General features: G+C 33.3%; 1 protein-coding gene across 7 annotated transcripts in view; it reads left to right on the top strand.

Moving 5' to 3' along the window:
• Window positions 1-23,006, top strand: part of LOC138715245 (synaptonemal complex protein 1-like) — a 54,393-nt gene extending 31,387 nt beyond the window's left edge. For 4 of the 7 annotated variants that reach the window (XM_069847963.1, XM_069847965.1, XM_069847961.1 and 1 more), the window contains 9 exons: window positions 1,453-1,590; window positions 4,275-4,412; window positions 8,243-8,380; window positions 10,348-10,488; window positions 11,326-11,430; window positions 11,792-11,926; window positions 17,240-17,347; window positions 20,724-20,837; window positions 22,615-23,006. In XM_069847963.1, the coding sequence (XP_069704064.1) occupies window positions 1,453-1,590; window positions 4,275-4,412; window positions 8,243-8,380; window positions 10,348-10,488; window positions 11,326-11,430; window positions 11,792-11,926; window positions 17,240-17,347; window positions 20,724-20,837; window positions 22,615-22,629 (1,032 nt within the window). In that variant the 3' untranslated portion in view covers window positions 22,630-23,006. Of the gene's footprint in view, window positions 1-1,452; window positions 1,591-4,274; window positions 4,413-8,242; window positions 8,381-10,347; window positions 10,489-10,763; window positions 11,012-11,325; window positions 11,431-11,791; window positions 11,927-17,239; window positions 17,348-20,723; window positions 20,838-22,614 lie in introns of those variants that run through there. The other 3 variants (XM_069847966.1, XM_069847964.1, XR_011336194.1) reach the window with 3 other exon arrangements.
• Window positions 23,007-23,329: the final 323 nt, after the last annotated feature.

Raw genomic sequence — 23,329 nt, 5'->3', positions numbered from 1 at the left:
TCGCGATTTTCGCGGAAATCACGTTTCCAGTGTCACTGATATCGAAAAAGTGGCTTCAGTATGCCGTCTGCATACAGTGATTTCTTCTAAACTATTGGACAGATTTTGTTCATGTTCGTATCTGCGAATCTGAGAATGATGCACAGAAATTTTAATTAATAAGTCCTTTATTTAAAATAAAAAAAAAAAGTAATAATGAACTCAAGATTTAGCAAAACAAATTAAAAAAAATTTTGTTTCTTACATGAGACGAAAAAAGTTAAATAAACGTTTTCGTATAATTATCTCCATACCCTTTTATTTAAGAGAAATTAAATGTTACAACTGTTTATAATATTTTTGGTTGTGAATATTCTAAGTCCAAACAACCTCCAGGCTAAGAGTGCTAGCCACTACCCTTTTATACTTCAGGCAGAAATAGAAAGGATCCCTTTTCATAAACCCCTTTGTTATGTGTGAGTGAACGAAAGTATATACCCAGTACACATAGTTACACTGGTTAACAATACCATTAAGTTTAAAAATGGCTTCATCAGATCAAACAATTAAATCTTGAAAAGCTTCTCTTTCTTCGTACATTTGTAAAAAGCTCTCACAAAACTGATGTTGCCTATCTGGATTGACCTCATTCATTGCATAGAGCAATCTCGGAATTTACGCCTTTCACTTCTCATGCCAGAAAATACAGTGGACACTGGAGAACTTAAGAATTGCAATTTTTGTGCAGATAAGAATCCCTTATCTCAAAACCTTTATGTTAGTAGGCTACTTAAAAATGTTAATGAAGCAGAAGAATATATAGTAGTAAGTTAGTATCTATTGCCCAGGCACTTGGAAGTTTTCCATTCGCCTTCTAGCTTTCCTGTATAATTTAGATATGATTCTTCATGTTTCTATATACACTTTTAACACTTATATGTCACTGATTACATTTCCAACTTCTTTACTGTGTTAATATTTAGGATTTACCAAGCAAGGTAAATTAAATTTCCAACTTCTTTACTGTGTTAATATTTAGGATTTACCAAGCAAGGTAAATCCCAAATATTAACATGGTAAAGAAGTTGGAAATTTAATCAGTATAATTTAGAGTCCGAATCCAGAAGATCTGACGCCAAGCAAGAGAATATATAGGTACTACATAATATTCTAAACTTACTAAAATTACTAGGAGGAGTAGTTATATACTGGTACTCTTATTATGTAGTTAAACTCACATCAAGACTCGAGAATAGAATGTTGTTCAAACTGCTAATAATTTGCTTAGAGTTCATAAATATTTGTATTATGTGTCGAAGTTGCATCATGTTGAGGTAGACTCCTTTACAAACTTCGATTGATGTTTTACATAGAGCTATAAATAATGTTATAAAATTAAAATAATAAAATTAAATAACTGCTTACTGGTACTGAGGAAACATTCTTGAATTAAGTTATGTGTATATTTTTCAGTTGCTACTTGATAACGAAAGAAATAAATCAGAAGAATTAGCAGATAAACTGATTCGATCAGAACATACTACCAGTAAACTTGAAGACAGAATAGTTAATATGAAAGAGCGTTTTGAAGAGAAATACAACATTTTACGGGTAAGAATAATTACAATTAAGATTTGAAGTTTGTTGTACGAAATTCCATAGTGTAAAATATATCAGTGACTTATTAACTAAGACACATTTAGCAAAATCTCCCCAACTGGAGCCTTTTGTTGTACGGATTTCTTTGCAAACGGTAATTCCAGTTATTTTGGACATTCACTTAAGTTCTTCAGTATTCCTCTTGAAATAAGTTCAAATGTGTTTTAATATATCTTTGCTAAGAATTCTTACTAGATGTAGACATTATTCTGTAAGGTACCATCATCATCATCATCATCATCATCATCGTCGTCGTCGTCGTCGTCGTTGTCATCGTCGTCATCATTGTCACTGTCACCGTCATCATTGCCATCATCGTCATCATCATCATCATCATCATCATCATCATCTCCTTTCCACATCTTTCTATATATCTTCTTATATTCTACATTTTATTGTCCTTCCTAATAGTCCTATTCACTGTTGAGTAATTTCTAAAAGCTACTTGAAAATCGTATTTTCTAATGATTTGTTAAATTTTTTAACTTTCCTGTGTTAAGCCTACTCGAAATAATTACGGTGTTATGGTATTTTACCTTAGTTTATGACAAGTTTCGGCTTAATTTCCACCATTGTCAGATTTATAGTGAGGCCCTGCACTTGTTTCCGATTTCTTCTTGTTGGTGCCTTGGTGGGGTGCTTTTATGTTTGGTAGTGTTGTGTCAAAAAGGTGTGTGTTCTGAAATTTTGTTGTGTTGAGGATGTATATTTGTATGTCTGTATATTTCGTATTGTTCTAGTATGTTTAGTTTCTGGTTTTTTGGTTCAGTGCATAGGACTCCCATGTCTGTTGCTGTAGTTGTGGTTGGTGTTGATGTGTTCTCCGTAGATAGAAGTATTGTGTGATTTGGTTATGGCTGTGGTGTGTTCCTTGTATTTTTTGACAAGATCTCCCAGTTTCTCCGATATAGAAGTCATTACAACTATTGCATGTTAATTTGTAAACTTGTGTTAAATTGTGTTTGTTTGTCTTGTCTGTATGTTTAGATGTTTTTGTAGTGTGTTTTGTGTTTTGTATGTAATGTTATATTTTAATTCCCTGAATGATGATGCAGTCTTGTGAGTATAAGGTCACATGCAATTTTGAATTTAGGAAACACTACTCAAAGGATCATCGAGAGAAAGAATAACTAGCACTCACCCATTCCGTGGTATTATTGCGAGTTTAATTTGTATACGTCAAACCAATTTAAAGTCTTTATTTAATTGCTTATTCTTCTGTGGCTCATATAGGAATTGTTATTGGGGAATTGATAACTTTGAATTATTGAGGCTTTTGTGGATCTTATATTTTAATACTTGCTTCAACATGATAGATCAGAGCTCGACAGGGAACCTGGTCGTGATGGAGAGGACGGGAGAATAAAGGAAAAGGGGAAGTAGTGACAGGAGAGACTCAATGTAAAAGAATGGGCAGGTAGCGAAATCTAGGAAGTGAAATGGAAGAAGGGAAGGTTGATAAAGATCATGGTAATAGAAACACTGCTATACATTTCAGTGCTGTTCACTACAGCCTATTTAACATTATTTTCGGCATCATCATCATCATCATCATCATCATCATCATCATCATCATAACAGGTAATAATCCTAGAAGAACTGTTCTAGTCTATAAAAAGTTTTCTTGTCATCTATTCATAGGGCGTAGTTTCGTACTCATTGTTATGTTTTGTATGACATAAGTACGGTAATTTTATAATTTATTTGCTAGATTAATTTTATTTATTATGATTTTTTGTCTACTAATATTATTTAGATGTCCTCCAGAAACTACAAATAATCAGCAATTACCGGTATGGTATTCTCATTCTCTCTTATTAATCCATTTAATCCAGAATTTGCTCTTTATACGTATGTGTATGCATGTTTGTAGTATTTACAAATTACTCTTCTCAGAGAAATTCTGACAGTAACTTTAATTTTCTCCCTCAACATGTCTCCTGATAAACAAACGTAGAAAAATTCCATGATTAGTTTTCTATACAGTGTAATATTTTTCGTAACATCTCTTTCTCTATGAAATACTTTCCTGTAACGTAACAGAATTATGCTCTTATACAAAATTTTTCCCAGAATATATGCAAAAATATTACTTAGTCAAATACAGTACCAGTACACGATTTTTATTGCTGTAAAAACTGATAATTTTAATTATAATATGGATGGCCAGAGTAGACGCGTAGACAGTAGTTTTTCCATCGTGGTTATGCATTCTCTTTCACTTCTTTGCAATGATTAATAAAAGACATTCTTCCTCAACTATTTTACTAGCTGTAACGTCATTTCCCTCTCAAAGTCAAACAGGGAAATATTGGAAAGCACGAAGGAGAATAACTTCATTGTTAAATCAAGAGCTTTAGATAGATACCGTACATACATACATACATACAATAACTTTGATCAGAATTGTCGAAAATATACTACTGTAAAAAGGAAAATAAATGCCAGAAGAAAGATGCATATACTATCAACATTTTTAATTTTCACATAGATACTATACTTTTATTAAACTGCTAACAACCTTCTAACCAGAATTTATCTCTATTGAACTGCAAATAACAAATTTAGTAAATGTGTTGTAATTTATTCATTGATCTTTCCAACTGAAGGTTGTGATTTTATATGCATTTTTTCAGCTCGAAATTGGCATTGAGAAAAATATTTCTAAGGAACTGGAAGAAGAACTTGATAAAGCAAAACATAATATTGACATATTGATTAAGAAGAAGAAAGATACAGGAAATGATTGCCAAGAGAAACTTCAGGTATTGCAGGTAAGTAAAATGATAATAGTCACAAAATTAAAAATGTGATGCTTAAAGAGTAACGAATTTGACCAGTACTGGCATGTGTCTGGATACCTGTTATAAAAATAAAATGCGTTTATGTAACATATGTATTATGGAGAACAATATATTATTTGTTACCTTGCAAACAAATTATGTCTTAAATAAATAAACAAATAAATTTATACGTAAATAAAACAGGCAAATAATTAGAAAAATTCTCTACAAGAAACCAGGAAAGATACAAATAAAATTATATAATATAATAAGAATCTAAGGTTTAAGTGATGGGGAATGACGTGGTTTTTTTGAAGTGCTGGACCTGGAATGGTTACATGCACTTAGGCTACATTGGCCCATTGTGTGGCCTGTGTTGTTGTTTAGTCAACTGTTCAAAGACAAGTCTGAACCTCAGAAGTGGTACCAACAAGGCACCACTTATGAGGCAACTAGGCCAGGAGATAATGGGGTAGGATGGCCAGTTCCTTTCCCTCTCCATTACATACATCACCAAATAGCTAGTCTACATGTTACACTAATCAGACTTCAGATGCATACATTGTTCTTCCTCTGACACATATTGTCAAGTGAGCTGTACTGGCTGATAATAGATGTACATATCACCCAGAACCTCAATCAGAGGCAATGTGTGGCCTATTTAAGTGATAATTGTTCAATTCCGACAGATGGCTTGGGTAGTATCTGTGAACCTGATGCTGACAGGTGGGTCATCCTGCCTAAAAGAGTCAGATCCCATGCTTTGATGAGTACCTGATACATCCCAGGATCCAAGCTCCAAGCCCTTCCTGTATCAGCATAAAAAACCCTAGCCTATTTTTAATTATTATTGCAGATGATAGATGATATAAGGGCGAGGTGATGAGTATTGGTAGAATGATAGAGGGAAATGGAGTATCCCGAGAAAAACTCTACAACACAAATTGTAATCACAACCAGATCGGGTGTCGAACTGGGCTACCTGGATGGAAGACCAGAGAACTAACATTGAGCAACAGATGCGATTAGGTAATGGGAGGGAAAATTAACATTTATGCTGGGTAACTTTCGGTGATGGACCTCAGACTCATTTCACCGGCATTATCATCTTCATTTCATTCAGACACTAAATAACCTGAGATGTTGATACAGCGTCGTAAAATAACCCAATAAAATAAAAAATAAATAAATGAACATTTAAAAAAAATTCAATGTCTAAATGGAACTCATTATAGCAGTAAGAATTTGCAAGTTATTAGATGAAGAAATTTGTGTCAGTGGGATGATGCATACTTCCTTATTACATGTTTTATGCATTTTGCAACAATTCATTTCTATATCATACTGCTAATTATATTCCTGATTGTAGTTTATTTTCTTTAACTATTATTTACAAGATATATGAAATTAACTCATATACTTGGTATGTAAATAATTGGATGTGTCAATGCCATTGAAAATGCATTAGCACCCATGATGATATTTACTTGTCTACATTTGAAGAAACCTTATGCTGAAATAAGCTTCTCTGGCAACATTTGGTGGAGCACATCAAAATGGATGGTCAGCCAGAATTTATTTGTGACATTCTTTAAGCATTTTATCGTCCAAGCAAAGCCTTCACAAGATGAGAAGCCTCTGTTAGTATTAGACAAGTAGGAAAGCGCTTAACAATTGAAGCAACCAGTGACTTAATGATAGTCACTTTTCCTCTCTGTATCAGCCACAAGCTACAGGTCCTCCGGAAAATACTGTAATTCAACATGCAGTGATTTTATGTTTTCTAATCCTGGAAGTAAAATAATCATTTATGATGTAGCTGAAATTGTAGGCAAAATCTATCCCAAAACCTTTGTGCCTTGCAATATTCTATATGAATTTAAAGTGACAGGAATATGACTTGTGCACCAGAATGGTTTCTACGATGACCAATTTTAAGTGCATTATGTGACTGACCATGGTCAGTAGATTTATGTATATCAATTGGCATTCCAACTCCTGTCACGCAAACATCTACCTCTGTTAATGCTATGACAGCTCATGTAGGCCTATTACTTCTATTACCAGGCCTTCAGAAGAAATACGTCCTTATCCAAAGGCTCTACCTAAAAACTCTGTTACAGGGGAAGGAAACGTGGCAGAACCAGAATTCTTACTAACACACTAGAGAAGGTCGAAATTGAAGCTTAATATGCTACGAGGAAAGATAATAATAGGGCCAAAAGTTCATTCTGTGTAGATAGGCATCGGCTGCAACTGAAAAGGGAATCTTCATCTTCAGAAGTTGAAGTTAATCTAGCATCTTGAACAGTATAATGAAGAATAAGTTTAAATGAAAATCATGAAGATAACAATAATACAAAATAAAATAAAATCCTGTTCTATTTAATAAACACTTTTTTTTTAGGGAAAACGTTGAGTTTATAATTTCATTAATGTTGAAAGGACAGCTTACAGTACTGACCGATTTATTTATAAACAATATTTCAGCCGAATGTATTTGAAAATATTATCGTATTGTAAATTTATTCCAACTCAACAATGTAACTTTTATTCAAAGCAACAATAATTACTTTCTATAATTTATTTTAAATACTCCCGTCAACAATGGGATCTCCACTCCACACTGTAACACAGTATTCATTATTGCACTCCACAGACGACAATGACAATTTACTTGGATTATTGAGAACAACAATGAACTGTTAATCTTAACTAATGTTCACAGAGCACTATTTACAAATCAGAACTGTCAGTTCTCAGTTCGTTTGCCTTGGCTAGTTCTTCTAGCTCAGTCACTCGAGTTCACAGTATCTCGAACCCCAGACCTTCAGAGACAATCTGCTGAACTTCGAACTCAGGTCCCCCAACTGTGGTCCACTGCACTCAAACTCAGGACTTCCGGCTCCACAGTTACGGACACAACTCAAGTCGAACTCCGGTCTCGAAGCTGGCTTCACTGCTACACAAGGCTAGCTTGCTGTCCAACGATTACAACAACTCTGCTCAAGTTCACTCGCGTGTTGTATTTATAATTAAACCATAGCTTCTGGAGAGTTCGCGGTCGGTCGACAGATGCCTAGAAGATAACGCCTATCCAGGCTTCTCTGGATTTCTCTCCTCAGTCACCAGCTGCTTTACTCTCTCCTCACCCTTTGTCGCGTTCGCGCCGCCACCTCGCGCCCCCCTCTTACGTCTGTCCCCTCCAGACCCGAGCGGCCGCAACCTTCACTGTATCGCTCGTTTTTCTCGTGCGCCCCCGACCTCTGTGGGACGCGATCGACTCCCGACTGTCACAGTATTTTGAGTCGGTATTTTTGTAGCTTTAATAATCTAAGCACACATCATGTTGCCAATGTAATTGTATTAATGTAACAACATTACTGCTATTTATAAATATTTAAATCTGGTTGTACTATAGCAAATATATTTATGATGTATCAGCCAAATATTGTGAGAAAGGAAAGGCAAATATAAGCTCATTCTTCAATAACATTCTTAAATATAATCACAAGGTGCAGTGCTATGTGGCCTGCGACCTAAGATACAGTGCATGTTAAACCTTGGGTCATTTCTCACTTTTTTTTGTATAGATCAGTGCAACTACATATCATGACGAAATTATACAAACTGTATTGTAGTCCTTTGTATTGGAGACGCAGAAGAAATTTGTCACTAAAGAATTACAGTGGTTAGAAACTGACTCAAATAACAGTGATAACAATGAAGAGAATGTCATTTAATGAATTATGTACGGTACATAATTTTATATTTTTAAGGGAATATCACTTTCATATATTAATGTTATTTCTTTATATCAGGTGATGCTTAAGCTTCAAAGAAGTAATTTAAATGAAGTTACAGCGAAATTGAATAAGACCGAGTCTAACACTGCTGCTTTGCAAGAGGAGTTAAAAAACATTGGAAAAAGTTACGAAGATAAAATATTAATAACAAAGGTAAATTCGGTTATAAAGTTCATTGTTTTCATTTTACTTCTGAATCATTTTGTTTATAAAGTAAGTAATTATGTTTTAAATGTTTCCTTTTTTATGAGAAAAATTTAAATTAAAGCATGAAAATAAACAGGAAAATAATAATATTGCAAAGGTTTATTATGAAATCTTACCAAAAAAAAAAAAAACACTGATATATGCACAATTTTGTTCCCTACTGTGTGTTTCATTATTTCAATAAGAGTTTATTTTAGCTGATAACAAATATAAAAACAAATTTTATATTACCATCTTATTATGGAAATTAAGAAAATGTTATGTATGGTTGTATAGTAGCATTTGCCAAATTAAATCATAGTAACATTTAAAACGAGGAATTATGTTTCAATCTGACCGTATTTTTGCCTGAAAGAAGACTTTACTAATAGACGGTAGTACATTATACACACTACTTAAAGTGTGTAATTGATATCTTGTTATTTGAAGTGTTCTGTCAGTGAGGAAGTGTGTTGTGTCAGTGAAGTGTGTAGTGTCAGTGAAGTCTATTGTGCAAGTGAAGTCTATTGTGCAAGTGAAGTGTGTTGGTGTCAGTGAAGTGGCTGTGCAAAGTATTTGAACAGTGAAATGGTTAGAAGTGTTAGTGAAATCAGGTAGAATCAGTGCAGTGAGTGAGTTGACAGCGAAATAAGTGTAGTGCCGAAATGTACTTGTGCAGGTATGAATCTGTCACATTCGTGGGTCTTAGTTCGAACTCAGGGTTAAGATACGAATTAGATTTACTTTAAATGTTATTTTAAGTGACCATGCTTCATTTAATTTAGGATGCTCCTTATTATTATTATTTTATTATTATTATTATTATTATTATTATTATTATTATTATTAATTGTTTTTTATTAGCTGTGTTTATTATTAATTGTCATTATTGAGTGTAATTAGTTACCACTGCCACCGGGTATATACCCATTTGCAGTGTGAATAAATGCATACATACATATAAAAAAACACTGAAGAAGAAAGCTTGTTATGTTTCTTCCACCTTGTTATAAAAATATTCGCTGTCCTCCACTTTCACCCCTTCATGTTTTAATTACTTAAAGATTTTAGAATACATATTATGATTAGTTTTTCATATGAAGTAACACGAAGTTTGTCTTGGTTGCCTCTCTCATGTTCGAACATTGCAGGACACTAGTATGTATGTGCAGAAAAAATTGTCTGTTTAAGTGAAACAAAACTAAAGAAAGCGATTTTTGTTAGGTATAAATAAGAGACTTTCCAAGAGACACATGAGATAACAGTTGACTTTACTTTAATTAAAGTAGAACCATTGGCATGGAAAGTATTCTCCTGGTAAACTATAAATCAAACAACTACCAGAAAATTGTAGGATTTTATATTTTATTTCAGATTCATTTTGTGCACTCGCATTTATATTCCTTTATGCAAAATTTCCGTGTTATTAGTGACGAACATGGTGAGCATTTTATCTACCATATTTTATATTTGGAAACATTTGAGGAAGGAAAGAGGAATACTAGGATGCTAATGAACTAGGTACAAAGTTCTCCAGGCTGCTACAAGTGCAAGCCAGTACGTACACTATATATCAACTAGTTCCTATAAATTAGTATATTTATATTAATATATGAAATAAAATACATTATAATGAGACATTACTTTTAGAGTACAATTAGGTAATGGAAGTTTTATCTTAAATCAACATTTGTAACCACTCCAAAAAGATGTACAAAGGTGCGACATTTAAACAAACATCTTTAGTGTCCTGCCGATTATATAGTTTGTCATACAATTAATTGAATTTATTGCATGAATTGTGAATAACATTTGTCAATCAGTTCTTGGTTCTTGTATAAAAATTTATGAATAACTTCGCAACTTAGCACAGCCTTGATTCATGTCATTAGTCATTTAGATTTTTAAATTAGTGAATCAATTTCATTTTTCAGATGAAATTTGAGAATGAGCTACAACTTTCGAAACGGCTAATTGAAGTATTAATAGAAAACAAACGATTATGTACTGAAGAGAACGAGAAAATTAAAAATGGAAGAACTGAAATATGTGAGACAGAAATTCACGAACTGCAGGTAAACCAGATAATAAGATTGTTAATTCTGCTGCTTCTTACGACATACATTTAGACACTTGAAATTGAAGATAAAAAAAAACCCAACAACAATAGTCCAAAAAATGCAAATTTGAGATATTAAACATGTGGTAAGCGTATTGTAGCAACCATCTACTGAATTACTCGTTAGTGGAAAAAAAAACATAGTCCTATGTTATAAGAATGAAAATTTTCAGTGGTTTAAAAAATACTTTAGGTCGTGAATTGTTGTATTAGTTATGGTGTCATATTTAGGTGCAGAAGTAACCCCATGGAAGAAACGTAAACAACGAAAGGAGAAGAAAGAGGATATAATAAAGAAAAAGAAGATTAAAGGAGAAGCACACTTCAGCCACAACAAAGTATTTTTTCTTAAAACAACCATTGTCCACAGTTACCTACATTTACACATGTATTTCTATGAGGCAATTTAAGTTATAAATGTATTTCAGTTTTCCCAAGTTTCTACAACACCTTAAGAAATGGCAAGAAGAATTTCATACGTAAGTGTCAATAACACCTATGTCAAATTGTTTTTTGTTTCTCCTGAAAATGTATGTTTTTGGACTATAGTTGTTTTCCAGAAAACCCTTCAATTGTAGAAAAGTTTTCTACTTTATCAAAAGGTGTTTAAAGCTAAAATTATACCAGTAATTAATGTACTTGTAAAGAATAAAATTCACATGAAACTGTACAATCTTTCATGACGAATTTTATGAATAAATATGTGAGCATAGTATTTAATTTGTAAGGATAGTCTGCAATTGTTCTAATTTTTTTAATGACTGCAAATTGTAACTTTTGTTTATTTTATCAGTCACAACTGGATAATGAGAAAAACATCGCAAAGCAGTTATCACATTCTTTGGTGGGAGAGAAGGCTCATGTCAGGTTTATGCAGAAGGAAATGAATACATTACTGGTAAATATTTATGGATTGATGCATTTAAATAACACATTCTTGTTGTGATATTTTTGTGAAACTCGAATTTTATTTCCTTATTAGTACAAAATAATGTACAAGAAGTATAATAAGAGACATTTTGTTAATGTAAAGTGGCATTGGTAGTATATGCTTTTATAACTAAATGTTTTTTATAGAATTTAAAAGATAATATGTGACTCTGCAAAGAATTTCAATGAAAGCGTAGATGAAGTTAAAGACATGCAGTCTTTTGTGAAAAAAGAATTTAAAGAACTTCAGGTAAAAGAAGTTGAATCGAAATTTTAATTGATATTTGTGATGCATTTTAAGAATGAATTTTTAATTTCATTTGTTACAGATAAAATATCAAGATACAGTAAACTATTTAAAGACATTAGAAAAGGAACGTATTATGATTGGTTTAGTTGAAGAATATAAGAAAGACATTTCACTCATAGAGGAAAGATACCAGAAAGAGAACGCACAACTGCAGGTATATGTAGAAAATATATATTTGCACCACCCAAATTTTGTTTCTGGATCTGTACTACAGTACAATTTTTTACTATAAAATTTATTTACATTTTATATACCTGTAGTACAACATCTTCGTAAAATAATTCGAGATTTTAATGGCTAATATATTGGGAAATTCGATAATCTAACAATTATATTCTCGTTGTTCCTGCAAGAACTCCTATGTGCAAAATGTAAAAATTTTCAGTAGAAAAAAAAAATACATTTATTCATCCTATGACAGCCGTACATAGGAGACTGTGAATTCTTACACTTTCGAAACAAAGAAATATAATTACATACAGGAGATTTTATTATTTGCTGTACCGGATTACTATTTAAGTTATTTAATAGAGCAAAAAACTGAAAATCGATAAATATGTCACGTAAGAGGTTATTGCAGGAATGACGAAGATATGTAAACATTCATCTAATTGAAGGGCTTGTTGGCAGAAGGGCCTATCCTACCTTTTTAAACTTCTGAGAAAAACGATTCCTCTTTCACCAAGAAGGGAAGCAGTGTGTTTTGCAAAAAAATTTAATTTGATGGAAGGTTGGGATAGATTCTTATTCCACCAGGCCTTCAATTTATCAAATTTATTCAAACCGTAGCATTTCCCTCGACTAATATGTAGATAAATATAAATTAAAAATATTGGTGCACTGTTTGCATGAAGTGTTCGTAATAATCAACTTAATTGATATTTAAAATATAACTTTATATATATAATTTATAGTACATAATTATTATGTGTTAGATATACTGTATTAAACACTTACAGGACTAGTGTTAAGTTAAAGTAATTGTTAATGCACATTATTAGGAGTACTTACCTACCGCTACTATGGTGTTTTTGTTATATCCATAACTAATCAGAAAATGGCGACTATTCAGCAGAAGGCACATTTTATCTTATGACATAAGTTTAGGGCAATTTTGACCATTCAGTGTAAGTTTCGATGTACATACGTGACAGAAACGAATACTGTCTGTGTGTATAAATGTAGAGAGGGCAGATGAATGTCTTATCCACATGTAGACTGTATGTAGAAGTATGTCTGTGATGTCGTACAACATTCAGGAGGGAGAGATGAGACGACCAAGTGAATCTACGAACGATTTTGCGATCCCAGAGATATCATGGAAATGACACAGATGGTTCGATAACGGTCACCAGATAACACAGATCACTGCCCATGCAACAGCTGGCCAACTAGTGAGCCTCGGACTGACATAATAATTCTATGATAACTAGTGAGTGTCAACACTAGTGGTCCCTCTTTGCTACTAGCTGTCTCCTCTGAAAATCACCGAAGCTCGTACACTTCACTGTGAAATCATACTTTTAGATGAGGTTTAGAGTGGAGTTAAGTGGAGAGTGTTTGTCGAGTGAAATTGGTAATGTTGACTGTAAAGGAAATGAAAGTACTCCCGAGAAGATATTTCCCAACACTATCTTAGTCTACTGCAGATTACACTTGTAATCTATGGGTCAGTCGAGCCTCGAGCATTAGTATTTGTTTATTTATTTTTTATTTGTTTATTCGTGTATTTCCGTAACTGGGAATTTTTAACAATAAGTTATTATAATATATATAATGGGCACTTGACTTACCTTAATTCATTTGCTTGTAGACAGAATCGGCCCTTCTCTCTTTCGATATGTTACACACACAATTCATTGTTCTCAAATAAACACTCTCAAACGGTTCTCACAATCACAGGTTCACAACTGCATACAATACCAATACTCGTATTACGAAGGACAAGCCAAAACTAATTCGTGCGTTAGAATTTCCGTTGTGTTGTTTTCCCGTTCCTGACGGGAGTTTGAAAAAATTTCACTTTATGGGATACTAGGAATACCAATTGTGTCAACGAATAACTAAATGACTCCTTCATCGTATCATCGCAATATTGTCCTAAAATGCCAATTAGGCCTATGACCTACCGTAAGATGAATGAGAGAGCAGATATGTAACCTCAAGAATGGAGGGTCAGACGTTGTTTCTTTTCTCTTCTCCAAGAGAGTTTTTTAAAAATCAGAGCTAGGAAATGTTGGCAACAACTCAAAGCGTAGATCTCTACGCCTTAGCTGTACCCTTATTAGCCAGACTCCACTAGGAAGCCACCCCATCCTGTTTCTATTGTGCGGAAGATACAGTAAAAGGCTGAGCCTCTGTTATTACTAGGCTATAGGCTATAACCTATTCCAAAAACATCTATCGATACCAACAGTTCCGTTCACACTGTGGAGTAACGGTCAGCGCATCTGGCCGCGAAACCAGGTGGCCCTGGTTCGAATCCCGGTCGGGGCAAGTTACCTGGTTGAGGTTTTTTCCGGGGTTTTCCCTTAACCCAATACGAGCAAATGCTGCGTAACTTTCAGTGCTAAACCCTGGACTCATTTCACCAGCATTATCATCATTTCATTCAGATGCTAAATAACCTGAGATGTTGATACAGTGTCGTAAAATAACCCAATAAAATTAAAAAAAAAAACAACAATTCCAAATATATTGACCATTATTAACGAACGAGCTGAGTAAAATTTCGATGTTTCTCCTCTATTGAAAATTGTTATTCTACTATTAAACACAAACAAATGTCAAGATTGTTGCAGATTTTTATAGGGGCGTCTCCGCCTAAGAGCCTTTAACTACGAGCCGCTACTGCTCTGGGTGGTATATAAGGTTGTGTTTGCAGCTTGAAAAGCAGACATTCTAGTCATTCAGCTCATGGTGCGCCTTTGAATCATTATTACAGTGTGCCTACCATTAAGCAGCAGCACTTTTAACTGCCTGCAGTTGGGTCATCAGCTTCTGTCATGTGGCTCGCAAGAGACTCTCATAGTCACTTACTCATCATTACAACTAATTGTTGTTACATTAAAAATAAAAATGAAATACATAACTTTATTTAAGAACACTTACCAAGCTAGAAGATGATGTTGAAAGTGTTGAGTCCCGACATCCACACATTTTTTATTTCTGAAAAGGAAATTCCCTTAGTATCTAATGCAAACTCTCTTGTTGCAGAGTGAATTTCTCGGCACATGCCTTCCTGCGGCTGTTTCAGAGACAGGAGATTTATCCAGTACATTTTAATCTGTAATACTTCACTAAAGTTAAAATACATTAGGGATTAGGTCCACGAATCAAGGTGACAAGAGATTTATGCTTATTAATCTTTTAAGTCAGCTAAGATTCTAAGATTAAGACCTGAGTCTTACGATAACCCCTCTTAAGATAACACAGAATGAACTCAAGACAATATTGGACTCACTAAGCCTCTATGGAACAGAGTTAAATTTTCTGCTGGGTATGGCAGTCATTACGACTAAGAATTTCTTTTGTGGTGATCATGTGATTGAAATGGATGTTTCTTCGTTTACTGTACAATAAGTGAGTGAGTGTCAGATTCCAAAGCAGCTATTCTATCGATAGTCTCTACACAAACATCTTAATCTCAAACAGCAGAATAACTAAAATGCTCTCACAATTAATAACACTCAATAAAAGAATTATATTCCAATGGATACCATCCCATTGTGGAATCCTGGGTAACGAGAATGCAGATGCTTTAGCAAAGAAGGGCAGCACTGCTACTTACAGACCTGTTACTAAATCTACGTGTTACTCTGTGAAAAGATTTATTAAATCTACATACTTAGACTACAACAAATAAAATTTGATAACACAATCTCAAGGAAAAAAATGGAACTCTCTGCATCATAATCCACAGTTAATTCCCGAATTACGACGAAAATCGTCTGTAGCTAAATTTAGATTGGCAACAGGCCATGACGGTTTAGCCAAGCACCTGCATAGAATTGGAATATATCAGTCAACTGCCCGCTGTGCAAATCAAACCAAGAAATGGATTCGGAACACCTCAGAATCTGTGCTTCATTGGCTGACTATGACAATATCTTTGAAAAATATTGGAGTGCAAGAGGTCAAATGACTTTATTGTCAAACGCCTGGCATTAGAAAACAACAACAATGGTGAGTGTTTATGTTTATAATCATCATCATCATCATCGTCGTCGTCGTCGTCGTCGTCGTCTTTCATGGATTTAGGCCTGATTCTCTGTTTTGCCTGTTTCCATATCAAGAGAATGAGTCTTGCCATCTTTTCAATGAGTGGCCAATATTTTTTTTCGTTTCTGTGGGTGGTGCCGAAGTGTCATCTTCTGGATTCTTTCCTTGTGCATCCTTCAGGTGTTTCATTTTTGTTATCCTATCTGTGAGATTAAAAGATATTCTATTGTGCCCTGATATTTTCACTACTTTGTTTATCTAGAGGGGTTACAACTGTTGCCACATGTAAGAGTTTCATCTCTGTTGTCTCTATTTTTTTTTATCTGTTCGCCATATTAATTGCCCAATTTTCAGACCCATATGTTAGTCCTGATACTGCCATAAATTTATAAAATTCATCTCAGTCTCTTTCCATCTCTTTTCCTTAGTGCACATCTTATTGTTCTGCACATTCTATAAAACTTGCTCAGTTTAATGTTTATATCTTCCTTTTGGCAGTACAATATGTTTGCTCCCAAATAGTCGAAATTGTTTCTAGTACTTGTACTATTATCCAGGCGATTGTCATTACTTTGTGCCTCATGTGTTTTTTTCTCCTAAAAATGTTATTGTCTTCTTACTAGTTTTGTCTCAGATATTTTCATATTATGCTGTTTTACAATTTCATTCAGCTTATTGGCTGCAATTTGTAGATTTATTTTTTTTTTCACTCAAGATAGAGTAATCATCTGCAAATAAAATGGTAGAGTATTTAAAACAAAGTTTCCTATTATAATTTTTTTTAAATTTCTTGCCATTGTCATATGATGTTGTCACTATATGTATTAAAAATAGCCAATGACATTGGACAAGATTGTTTAATAACTTAATTTATTCTCAGTATTCTACAGTTTATTCCTGCTCCCTTGTTGATGCATTGCGGTTATTCTATAATACAGGCTCTATATGGTTTTTATTATATATCATGGAAAACTTCTTTTCGACATATTTTCACGAGATACTCTATCAAAGGCCTTCTCGTAATCTATAAATAATATGCATATTGGTAACTTAAATTCTCATCTCGCTTGTATTATTTGTTCTATAATAAATGTTAAATCTGAGTATGACCTTCCTTTTCAGGTTGTGATCCCTCAATGAGAAATGTAGTCTGTGTCATGGCTAGTATGAGTACCAGTACTAATTTTATTTCTGTATAACCTATATTTTATGGTATGATTTTAATATGCGATTATATTTTTTCCAGTTGGAGCTTAATTATGAAAAAAGTCGTACTTTGGAAATAATGACTACTGTTTTGGAAGAAAGTGTAGTTGGCAAAAGGAGATGTGAAACGAGATTTTACCACTTACAGGTAAGAACTATACAGTACTTAAATAATTCTATTATGAGAGTTGTAGATATATTTATTTGTAGTTTGTAGTTTTTCAAATGTGTTATAACATAATCCTTGATTTTTGCATGTGAAAAGTGCCGTGAATATAAATTTATCTATTTTTCTTTATGATACGATGTCGTTTTGATGATCGTAATATTAAAAATGATGTAGGCCTGCACATTTCTTTTCTTCGTATTCATTTAATATGTGGCATGAATCTTCCATAATACAATAAACATATTTATCCCGCTATTTTTACTGCTTTTCTTCAATAAAAAAGTTAACTATAAAATATGTCTGCGTGTAATAGTTTTAAATAAGCAAGGATTTAAATTTACATGTCTGTTAAGAAGATGGCCTTACTAGTTCATATTCTGCAAGATATAAAATAATGAAAGAAGATAAAAATAATCCCGTTCATAATCTAATTTTTTGGATACAATATTTCAAATTTGAAAAGCACAGACATGGATAATAAACTCATTAAAAATGTGTGTGTGCGTGCACGCTCTCGCTTGCTCTTTGGGGTAAATCAAAGTGATAGGGCCGATTTTTATTTTGCCTATTTTGCCTTTTTAAGGAGTTTCTTACTAATTCAATAATAAATGCCTTTTTTGTCATTTTAAAGCATTATTTTTTGTTTATTTGCATTTTTCTAATTCATTGTTATGTAACGTGTATGAAATAATGACTCACTTTACTAACAATAGTAAATAAAAGTAATTTATTTCGGTGCTTAATCTGCTAATAATCGTGCTTTAATACTATTGGTGTAATATGAATAATGATTGACATTCCACAGTTACAAATATAATGCCATGTCTCTACGATACGAACAATCAGCTTTATAATTTTTAATATTAAGCCCGTTCTCATAGAAGTTGTCAAGTAGCATTTTCAATTGTTTGCTTTCATATTTTCAAATCTTACTGTTACAGTTTTGTGCTACACGTGTTTATTGTTGTAGGAGAAAGAAATTTGAGTGTGGAACAGTTATTGTCAAGTGACAGAAGATATAAGATTGGTTAGATAGAATGCCTAAATTTGGGAAACCATTGAAAATTAAACTATGCTTAGTGAATTTGGTGTCCATGTGTTTTCAACTGGTAGAATAATTTTGTTATGTAAGGTTTGTGAAAAAACAGTTAATCACGGGGGGGGGGGGGGAGCATTTTATAAGTCAGCATGTGTCAAGTACGATGTAAAAATGTGAGTTATATTGATATAATTCATTTATTGCTAAAATATATTATGCCCTTTTTCAAAATTTATTGTGCCTTTTTTTTTACGTTTTTTGTTATCTTTTTTTGCCTGCCTATTTTAACTGTTATAAATGCCTAAACATCTGGGCTCTAATTATTATCAAGCAAAGTAATGCTTATTACATTTACACTCCCATTGGGTTAAAAGCCTTTTACTAAGTTAATTAGTCTGTAATTTGTTTATACAGTAGGTGACACAATTCCTTTGCTTATAATGATATTCCTGCGGCATTAAACACAACAAAAATATAGACTCTCTAATAACACTATTCTACAAAAAAATGAAATTCTTTTTTTCTGGAGTTAACAGTTGTGATTCTTATAGAAAGTTGTATACTGAATTTGAATCTGTGTTTAGATTTTCTCTGCCAGGCATAGTTTTCTAGTTATTGGGTTTTAATTTTTTGTTCTAATATTTTTCACATTGTACATTGATAATGACAAAAATTGTAACTATTCTGTTCTAGACATACTTAAAAGTATGTAAAATAACATCAAATTCATTATTCGACAGAATATTCCAGCAGTAATCAGCAAGCTTGTAGGCATCCACTTTCTTTCGTGCTGCTTTTTCATGGTAATATCTAGTTGCGAGTCCAAGAAGCGCACTTTCAGGAGCGTGAAGCATCGTAAATCCTTATATGCATTAATCATCTGATTCCCCAATTGAAGGGTTTGCTGCAAAAAAGAAGTAACTCTACATAGTGAAAAGTGGGGCTACCTCCTTTTTGCAGCAAACCCTTCAATTCCTTATATTTACGAGCTCTTCTTCTTCCCACAAGGTTTTCAGTTAGATTCTTAAAACATGTCCATGCTCGTTTTTCTTTCGGTGCTAGGCATACTTCGAAATTTGAATCCTGCTGAAGTTCTCTAATTTGGGGGCCTACAAATACTTCCTCCTTTATGTTTACTGCTGAAAGACATAAACATTTTTTTGAAACATATATGACCTTCTTCCAGCTGCCTTTACAAATTGTTTAATAAGGCTTAACTTGATGTGAATAGGGGGAAGAAGCACATCTTCACTAGCTATCAGTTTCTCAAGCTGTATATTTTTTCTCCCACTTTCCAAATTCGTTGAGGCCAAGTACTGGTATTCTTTCTTATCCTAGATCACATATATAACAGATTGCTCATCCCTATGTTAAAATCGGTATTACTTTGAAGAGAACAACCTGCAGGATCGCCACTCGTCTGCCGTAAACGAACACGAGATGGCAGTACAGACGCTAATGCAATTCAAATGGGAGTTATGACGTGACTCCTTATGTAACTACTAGATGGCAGCATAGTAAACCAGACAAAAGTTGTTAGCGTCAAAGCCTATAAGGCCGAGCAATCTGAGTATATATGATCTAGGTTCTTATGTAACGGTAATTTCTGTCACATTCCACGCACATAAGAAATGTTTGGTGAAGCTTTGTTGCATAGCTAATATGATGACGACTATTTTCAGATCGCCATTTATCTTCCATTTATGCTCATTGTATTTAATTAATATAAGCATATTTTTCAAAATGTCGTATGACTCTCTAACAATAGTAGCAAAGGCAACTGGGACGGAAGGCATTATATTCCCATTGTGAAGTAGAACTCCCTTCAAACTAATTTTGGAGGCATTTGTAAAAGTCTTCAGTCCTGTGGATCATGTCTGAAGTTCAGAGCTCTCATTGTAGTTAGCTTCCTTATAGTGTGTGTAGTTGAATCCAAAAATTCTATTTTATACAAATGTTCGATAAGATAGTCGTGTCCTGTTTTGTAATCAGAATATTACTACTACTTTTGTTCTTTATATGTAAGGTTTTTTTTTTATATATAATTGTCTTCCTGTAGACCCTGTGCCCCGTAACATTTATGTTTTGTGAAAGATTTTTGTGTGTAATTCAATAAAATAATATAAGAACATAATGTAGGAATGTTGTATATTTTAAAAGTTAGAAGAAGTATGAATGTTAATTACAGTTGTACAATATTGTTTTTATGTGAAAACTTTCGTTAATATTCAAAATGTAGTTATATTGTTACATCTTTATTTATGTGCTGTGGCTAACTTTTTTCAATAAACTGTATTTTAATGTATCTGTCAACAGAACAAACTCAAGAAGATGTATGGACTTTCAACGATGTTGAATAATGCCCTTATTAAGGAAACACATTGTTGCCAAAATAAGAAATTAATGTGTTCTCTGAAAAAGGAAGAAATAGTAAGTATCCATCATTAACAGTATACCGGTAACAATAAATACGAGTAATACATAACTTCTTTTTTCTCTTGTAGGCTAGTTTCTTATTCTGTCATGGTTTCGCCATTTTATTCTCCAGAATGCCAACACAGGACATCACACTAACTGTCGACTTATTCTAGGCAGGACTCAAACCCACAACATTCGTCTCTAAATGCCACGAAGGTTGTGTCTTAATTGTTGCTTGCAGTACTGTCTAATCCTTTATTCCTTATTGATTTTAGTACTGTGACTTAATTAACTGGTCCAGGCATCGATTCTTCTTAGTTGCAAAAGTATCAATTCCTTGAAACTCTGATTAATTGCAAGTTGTTTAACCAGTTTCTTTTCAATGGCAATTGTACTGAGAGAACTTAATCTTTCATTCTTCCTTGAATTATGAAGATAATTTTTTACCCTTTTCAGTGTACTCATACTCCTTTCGGAGGAAGCTGTAGTAACTGCGAATGCCAAGACCAACTAGATAAGTCGTGTTATCTCTTTATAGATGGCGTGAAGACCCTTGCTAATTATGAATTTCAGAAGGTCTGCAGGGAGTAAATGCTTTTCTTCATCTACATAAATATTATTTAATTAACGTTCTAATCTTTATTTGTTGAAAAATGGGTATGTGGACAGAAGGTTATTTAATTTCATAGCAGGAAAATTTAGCTTACATCCCACAAAGTTATTTTGATCTAGGAATTCAACACATTTTATCTTTACAACATCTCCGAAACGCGTTTCCATTTGTACAGTCATTTGCACTTGACGTAACTCTAAAGCCAGAAGAGCACTGAAAATTATCACGTATAAACTGTTCTTGTCTGGAGAGAAGTTCCAGTAATAATTCAAGATAATTCCCTTTGTTGTCAGAACTTTCATCTTCAAGCCCTTGCTTACCTAAGAAGCAAACAACTTCGATAAGTCTTTCAGTTACAAATTTATTTTGTTTCACAATTTCATTATGTTTATTGGCTTGAAGCTTAGTTTCTTCAGAAATTGCATGTTCAGTTCTTCCACGACCTAACAAGAGAAAACTCTATTCATTCTGAAGATGTTTTCTTTAACTCTGATGTTTCTGGGCTTTTCTACAAGAATTTTTTTTATGACACAGACCCCATAAGAAGATGATGACCACTCATTTTCACTCCCAATCAGAATACAGATATGTATAATAATGTAACTTATTTGTCTCACAGAGCACACTGATATCTCAGGATATTTCTCATACCGTGAGAATTGAAATTTTCTATTTTGTTTTTCTCCATCCACTATTTTAATATGCAAATGTGTTGTCGATCTCCTATCTTTGTAAGCACATTTTGTTTCATACATCCAACTTGAAAACGGTTTCTCTTTTAATTAAAAAAATAATGACCTCAGTGTTCTCTCAACATGAGCAATTTTTACACAAAATAAGTATGCACGCACACGTACACGTGAATGTGCTGCATTGTTGAGCATTAGTTTGATCAAATGTACGTGTGCTTGTGTGTGTGTGTGTGTGTTTTTTTTTCCCTCTCTTATAACTCATTAATTTTACAGAATTTGGTATTCACAAGCTGGGAATTTAAATCTAAAATCTGAATCCAAGAGAAATTATAAATTGAGTCAAAATTGTTATAGCATTCAGTGGTAGAGAATGTGGCAGAAGTTGTAGATACGTTTTGCTCTAACATGAGCAGGATTGTTCAGTGTTACAACACAAGGCCATGCAAAGATTTCTGAGCACAGTGATCGTTTTCTTGTGTTGCAGATTCTACGCGAATGACATTCAGCAGCTGCACAGACCAGAAATCGTGCCTATGCAGCAATGAACGGAGTGAACATCCTTCATCAATATGGCAGAATGTGAAGAATAAGATGTGTGAAAGTCCTAAAATATATGCATTATAAAAGTTCCCAACAATAAATCTTCAAAGAACTCTTCGTATTCACTGTTACAAAATGGTCTAAAAACAGCAAAACTTGTAAAGGATGTTCCTGATCAGAAAACAGCAAAAAGAATTGGCCGAAAATTCTTCATATGTGTTACTTAACTATAATGTTATATTATTGTGAGACCAGTAGATTTTTTTGTATGTTTAGTGATCAGTAGCATAAACTCAAATTTTGTATCAAAATAAAAATGTTTGGTTTTTCTGGTCAGTCTACTTTTCTTTGCATTCATTGTTTCTTTAATACATTTCTCATGTCATTTTTTTTTCTCTTATTAGATCCAACATGTTGGACACATATGTAAAACCCTGTAGAAGAAATTGGGGATGATTTATTATTCCTACACACTGGAAATGGATTATGTCTCTGGCTCTGATGATTATGATGATGTCATTGTTATCGTTGATGATTGTGATGATATTGGCGATGATGACTGTGATGTGATGATAATGGTAGTTGTGATAATGATGTGATGATAATATTGATAAAATTATAGTAGTACAAGACTGGCTATGGATTAGAAGGTGTGGGGT

The sequence above is a fragment of the Periplaneta americana genome, chromosome 15 (assembly GCF_040183065.1).
Source record: "Periplaneta americana isolate PAMFEO1 chromosome 15, P.americana_PAMFEO1_priV1, whole genome shotgun sequence".
Taxonomy (NCBI): Eukaryota; Metazoa; Arthropoda; class Insecta; order Blattodea; family Blattidae; genus Periplaneta; species Periplaneta americana.
The sequence above is the reverse complement of the archived record's forward strand: the minus strand, read 5'-3'. Positions and strand labels throughout refer to the sequence as shown.